Source organism: Seriola aureovittata, chromosome 20 (genome assembly GCF_021018895.1).
Source record: "Seriola aureovittata isolate HTS-2021-v1 ecotype China chromosome 20, ASM2101889v1, whole genome shotgun sequence".
In the NCBI taxonomy this organism is placed as follows: Eukaryota; Metazoa; Chordata; class Actinopteri; order Carangiformes; family Carangidae; genus Seriola; species Seriola aureovittata.
This window is the reverse complement of record NC_079383.1, coordinates 14,616,851-14,623,757: the sequence shown is the minus strand read 5'-3', so window position 1 is coordinate 14,623,757 and position 6,907 is coordinate 14,616,851. Positions and strand designations below refer to the sequence as shown.

Genomic DNA, 6,907 nt, shown 5'->3' with positions numbered 1-6,907 from the left:
GTAATGTTTTACCAATGATAATTACTGACTGATTACTTGTACAGTATCACAAACACCATCACAATCAGCTCGAAAATGAAGAAAAGTGACAACTAAATATCTTCTTATTCCCATTTTCCAAAATACTCTACAGTTAATTGATCAGCAATTAAACTGAGAGGAGAAAACTCAAACAAGTGCAAATATACCATATATCATTTTTAATACTCGTACAAATTCCAGTTATCAAATAGTCTACAACTTCAGCAATAGTAAAACAATTTCTTAACAGATAAAAGATTTTAACAGAACAATATTGTACAAAAAATACAATTTTGACATTAAATATGAAACATAATGACAGTTGAACATGATTCAGTTAAACTGTTACCACTGTATCAGCTGAGAGGAAGCACACTACTCCTCCTGATATGAAAAAGACTGTAACAACAATCATGTCCATATAAATTACATTTTAGTGCTCTTTCCTAATGTGGCCTCTTTAGTGAAGGATCCCGTCTCCACCGTGCAATTCTCAGGTTTCCTGAAAAAAAAAAAAAGATTATTATATACCACTGCTTTGATTTTCTTGTAAGAGAAATAAGTGCTCGGTCGTGAAAGGGTTCATCAGCTCACGGGAGTTCAGCGTGGTCCTGGAGTTCAGCATTGCGGGTTTCAGGCAGCAGTAAACACAAACATCCAGCAGCAAGGGGGACGATGCCGTATATCAGCATGGGGATGGTGTGATGGTAGACGTCCAGGAGTCTGATCAGCGGAGCGAGGATGCCCGCCACACGAGCACACATGGAGTTCAGACCGACACCATTCTGCCTATACCAGTAAAAACAATGGGCTCATCAGAAATCTCATAGCAAGCAAACATGGCATTTTCTGCCAGTATGATGTATAATAACATAGTTTACGTTTTACCTCTGGGACATTACCTACCTTACCTTAAAACAGTAGGATATAGTTCTGCAGTATAAACATAGACTGTGGAGAAACTGGCAGTTGCAGCAAATTTTCCTAGTACAGCTATGACTGTTACCACTACTGGAAGATCTGATGGACAAGTAATAAATCAGACAAAAAACACATTTGAGACACAAATACATTGAACCTACAGTATGTGTTGTCAGAATGCAAAACATGTTTCAGGTCAGAGGATATCACAAGGCAAAGAATAAAATCCCTGAATTTAGCTCTTTCTCAAAATTTTAAAGAATGGGATTTGTCCTATTTCTCAAAAAAAAAAAAATCATGGGAAAGATATGTTCCAGAATTACAACAAATTCCTATTATTATGTAACACATTACCCTTTGGAATAGCAAGTAATCCCAGACAAGCAGCACCTCCGAAAAATAGCACCCCTGCCTGACATATTCTCCTCCCAAAGCGCTGCAGGAAAGGCAAACTGCCCAGACGTGCGGGAATTTCTACTGCGCCAAAGATGAACTGCGTGAGGTAGATATCAAGACCAAAATTGCCAACGTTCAGGCTCAGTCCGTAGTACACCAAACTTGTTGCAAACCTATTAAGTAGGAGAGATATTTTCAGTGCCAGCACAAAGGTAAGGGCGTAGACATGTCAGCAGGTTGTGGTTGAAATAAACTCACCAGATGAAGCTCATTACGAGAGCACGTTTTCTCAGATATGATATCCTGAAGATGTCCAGCATGCTTCCTCTTTTGGGCGTACCCTCAACCTCCAGCTAAATAATTTAGGTGTAATTTTGAGTTAGTGTATATTTATTTCAGTGCTTTGTGTGTGTGTGTGTGTGTGTGTGTGTGTGTGTGTGTGTGTGTTTGAGGCTGCTCACCTTGTCCAGCAGGTCTTCTGGGACCTTCCTCCCATTCACCTTAGCTGCCTTCCGGATCTCCTTCACGGCCTCCTTCTTCCTGCCCTGGGTGATGAGCCAGCGAGCCGACTCTGGAAGAATCCTAGTTGACATATGAGTCCATGATCACAAAAATAAAATCCATACTTCTGTTTTTTCTGTGGTTACAATTTTAGAAATAAGCATCTAATGTGGCGTATGAGGCTGCTGACCAATAAAAGAGTCCGAGGACAAGGACAAGGGGGCTGAAGAGCACGAGCTGCAGGATCCTCCAGTCACGGACCAAAAAGGCGATGCCAGACAACATCATCATTCCAACAGGGGAAAAAGTGTGGCCGATAATGGTGCAGAGAGCAAACTTGGAAGAATCACTCCATTCTCCACCTTCAAAGCAATAATAATAAGGCAGAAAAGGCATCATTTCTGCTAACTAAGTGTGTGTACAGGTTTAACATCTAAAAAGAATAACCATAAAGTTTAGTTCACATATGCTTCTGCAACACAGATCATAACACATCTGCAATGTAAGTCGAGGCACTGCTGCGACTTTCAGTTAAATGTGATCAGATCAACTGCCTCAGGTCCCACAGGATTATTTTCAATGTACAAATTTGCATATAGACATAACTTATGATATCATCATATGCCCTGTGCATTAGGGCAAAGTGTATCACTGTAAATATATGCTAATCACAAATGCACTTTCCGCAGACTTGTGTTCAGGCGTCCACTTTAAGTTCACTGTATCATCAGCCTGTGATCTATCAGTGGCTTTCAAGTTTAAAAATGTTTGACATTGGCACCCCATGGTGGCAGTACAACAAACTACACCAGTGAGGTTGATGAGATATTGTGGTATTAAGTTTCAGTTGAGAACATGGTACCTACCTATCACAAACGCATTAGCAATAATGCCAGAAATTGAGATGCCAGCTAAAAATTTGAGAACTATATAAACATAGATGTTGGGTGAGAAAGCGGCGCCGACACCAAACAACAGTAGGAGAAAGTGTGAAAGCAGGACCACAAAGCGTCGACCAAACCTATAAAAAGAAGAGAGCTATTATACACTTATGTACAGAATAGTTTATATTTGAATGCAGGATCATTTCTAGTCTTCAAATATCAATATTCGAATATGAATTTTACTTTGTATTCAATTTTCCTTAAAATCTCTACTTGCCATTTTTCAAAAGAAAAAAAACAACTAATATTTCTCTTTCTTTCTTTGTGTCATGTTACCAAAATAAGAGCATAAGAAGATACTGATTGGGCAAGCAAGTACAGAACAGTTGAACAAGTGTGACTCTACTTGTTAGCTTTTAATTGCAATTCATTTCCATTTTAATCCATTTCTAATACCCAGTTACATTAGAGTGGCGGTCAGCACCTGTCAGCCATTTGCCCCAACACAAACGCTCCAACCAGAAGACCGGCCATATAGATGGACTGCGATGCCTCGATCAAACTGCTCCTGTCACACACCAGGTCGAACTGATTACAGGAAACAAAAAGAAATCAATAAAATAGTTTAGGTGGAGAGCTTGACCTTAACATTGGTGGTGACTCCATCATCTCCTACTAACTCCAGCTTCCAAAGTTGTCATGCTCCTGTTGAATGGGTGTAAATTAGTTTATTATTTTTCAACATCCTAGCATTACAATTGGTTGTAAATTATTGTAAATGATTGGGTGCTTGATGTTATGATGGTATTTTGTGCACTTGTTGTTGTTATTTGTTTTTTCTAGTTAAGTTCCTGTTTAAAAATGATAAATAAATAGAGACTAACAAAACAAACCTAGTGCTAAATAGCAGCCTGTACCTCAACCAGGATAAGACGCAAGTGCCATTGCTAAATGCTATCAGATAAGTACGGTGGCTCTGAAGGGACTAAAAGTGAAAGTCAGCAAATCACAGATAACACAGTGCAGCGGCCGCACAACAAACATTAGATTTTTCACTTAATGAAATGGATTATCCGCCAAATCGATATTCCCACGAAAACGAATTATTTCTTATTAAATGAAGTGGTACAAAAAGAGATGTTCACACATTTTTGCCCGGCAATACTTTTTACTGTTCTTATACTGTAAAAAGTGGGACAGTGGGTTTCTCTTACCTCTGTCACAATGCTGAAGGCCCCTTTGGCTGCGTCAAAATCTGATCCATTTATGCATCCCGTTGTCGTGTTGATCCCGTATGCCTCAATGGTTTCCAAATCCAAATCTACAGGTGTGAACATTTCGCAGCTTTCATACTTTCCATCCTGGTTCACAGGGATGGTGAGATTTCGTTGTCTCTCAGCCGTCAGGTTGGGTCCTCGGCCCAAGATCCAGTCAGTGTTACAGTGATGTGGGAAGTTCATGCCAACAAAAACCTGACCGATCACATCGAAAGCGACAAAAATGCTGGGGATACATAATACAGCCACTAAACGTTTCTGAAATAAACCGAACTCCCCGATCTCCTTCAGGATCTGCCCAAAGTTGCTCATGCTCATGCTATGTTGATGTCCTCAGAGTGCAGTGACAGAGTAATGTCCAGCTTAAAAGCAGCCTCAAGCCACCAGCAGTCAACCTGACTGTCACCCTGCAGGTTAATGGTTAAACTGACAATCGCAGCACTTTTATGATGCGCAAAAGTTGCCAACAAACAGACTACCAAAGTATTAAAATGTGACAGGCTGAAGTCCAGCTGTTGTGCAGCTGTTCAGATCTGTGGCACAGGCCCGGCGTTAAAACTTTTGGACTTTAACATCATCTTTCTGCTCAGCAAAAGATGTGTGAGCACGAGAGGGTGCAAGAGCTCAAAATGCTGTAGGTGGAGCACTTTGTGTAATCACGTTATATGGTCGGATGGCTCTCTGTGGACGGGTATGGTTGAGGCTCTTATGGCATAATAGTCACTTAAAAAATGTTGCTGATTTTATGGAGGTAATTAAGAGATCAGATCAGTACAGATCTAGATGATCCTGCCCCCATAACTACAGAATAAAGATATACAGTACCCGCTGCTACAATATGTGCTGTAAAGCTAACTTTTAGATATCATGATTTCCCCTGTATCATCCATTTTTTCAAAACTCTATAACTGTGGGTGATTCCCTAAAGCAAAGTCTGCAGAATTGTGAACTTATGATTGCGGGTCTAAAAGTCTTATCAGGAATCAGTCAAAGTCTGATTTGAGAGGACGCTGGGCCCCCGACCGCCAAACCAGAAGCTCCTCTCCGATTGGTCCCAAACGTGGAGCCAGAAACCTTTTATCTCCAGTACCTTTGAAGTGCAAAACACAAGAAGTAGAAAACACAACACTTACAGAAATCCTGTTGCCGCAGTTACAAAACATCCTGGATGTACTATTTTGTTTTTTATTGTTGGTCTTACCACTCTGCGGCAAAAACTCTGAGAAAGTAGTGCACATCTCATCTACGCTTTATGTCAATATACACAGTAAAATATATGAGAATAAATATCTGAAACACCTGATTCTTTATTTTCTAAAAATCATCATGCAGCTACGAACCTTTTCTACGGGCGTATTTGTGCTTTGTTAGGAGATGTAACTTGATTCAAGTGGTTGAATTGTTAAAGTGAAGCTCTACAAATTTAAAAGCCTTGAAAACCTATTTTCATCAGCTCTTTGACAATGTCTTACAATGGTAGAAAACCAGTTACTGGTTTTTAAGTGCGCGGGCATCATTTAGAAACATGTTAGGACTTTCTCAGTACAGAATACGCCAGTAAAGACTCGCGTTGGGAGTTCGAACAAGTTCAAAACTGGAGTCCAAATTCCTGAGAAAAGGAGGATTACTTACAGTTGGAACAGTAGAGCTCTGGAGTACACAAACACTATGGAGTTCATTTCAAAATAGGTATTATTTGGATAAAAAATGATAAGGTTTCAGTCTGACTCAAACTTCTTTCAATGTGGGAGTAAGGAAGTTTATGATAAAAGGTCAAAGCAACTTGAAAGTTTGAAATTGCGGGAGAGGGAAGCAGGTGATAGAGATAGGACTGAGAAAGTATGTAAAAGTGTTAAAGCCTTTGTTTCTCTGTGTATAAGATGCACATGATAAAACAGCAAAGATGCCTCCTAGACTGGAATTATGAGTAATGCTGGAGTGCCTTGGGGTCTTTCCTCAACAGTCAATCTGTGTGACCAATCCGTGTCCACCTCTTTGTCCCTAGTTCTTGCTCTATAAAGGGTTGCTCTGCCAACTTAGTGTGAGTCTCGTCCCCTTATTAATCAATAATAATTAAAAAAAAAAAAAAAATTTTTTTATGAATCTTTAGTCAGTCAGTGTCTGTGTTTTCATTTCTGTCTTTGTGTCCAGCGTTTTAAATCACAATATCCACCGCAAGCTCATGCACCCCTATGCACCAATCAGGAATCAGCAACATTGGAACTGATGATGATGTACTGTTTGCTCACTGTCAATCACATCTGATCAAATCACACCCACAAAGTCCTGATGAAGATAATCTGAGTTTTGAAGTATTGAAATTTTAATACTAACACTTCAGATTTGAACCAAGTTTTTTTTTTTTTTTTTTTTAAACATATGAAGTTTATAGTTCATTTATCATTTGTCAAGTACTACTCAGGAACTAAAAGATGTAAAAGTCAGGATATCTGTCCCTCTGCTTCACCAAGTTTTATCATTTGAAAAGAATTCTGTCTCTCAAATGTCCCCCAACTTCCTAAAAGTGCATTAATAAATGGCTAAACGGCTTGAGCGCCTCTTTAATGTTTAGAAATGCAGGAAGTGGATATATGGACTTTCTCTGGATGAATGGGTTGTAAATGAATAATTGTAGTCATGACAAAAGATAGCGAGGATAATTAACTTGAAGGCAGTGAGAGCAGAGGAACAAATAAAGCTATAAAACAGCTGTAAAATCACAATCACAATTTGAGATGAACAACTTTCCTAGTAGAATGATACAGCAAGAGAATACACAGGACGAGGGAGAAGACAATACTGGAAAGTCAGAATTGGCACAGTAGGTTCAGTATATGGAGGTGACTGGTTCTCACTGTATCATTCATTTAATAAACAGGTACTTATTTACAGGAACAACTTTTTCAA

The 6,907-nt window shown here is 39.3% G+C and overlaps 1 protein-coding gene across 2 annotated transcripts; it reads right to left on the bottom strand.

Annotated features, from left to right (window-relative positions):
* Nucleotides 1–185: 185 nt before the first annotated feature.
* Nucleotides 186–6,820, bottom strand: slc22a13b (solute carrier family 22 member 13b). 2 transcript variants are annotated; one of them, XM_056364103.1, is made up of 10 exons: nt 3,938–6,820; nt 3,208–3,311; nt 2,706–2,860; nt 2,030–2,201; nt 1,800–1,920; nt 1,597–1,691; nt 1,297–1,511; nt 933–1,041; nt 616–810; nt 186–523 (listed from the first exon to the last, which is right to left on the bottom strand). In XM_056364103.1, exons 1-10 carry the CDS (start codon nt 4,316–4,318, stop codon nt 448–450), a joined length of 1,623 nt encoding a protein of 540 aa, XP_056220078.1. In that variant the 5' UTR covers nt 4,319–6,820; the 3' UTR covers nt 186–447. The 2 variants fall into 2 exon arrangements, with proteins under 2 accessions (XP_056220078.1, XP_056220079.1); XM_056364104.1 differs by lacking the exon at nt 186–523 and having other exon boundaries at nt 673–810; nt 928–1,041.
* Between the last annotated feature and the right edge of the window lie 87 nt (nt 6,821–6,907).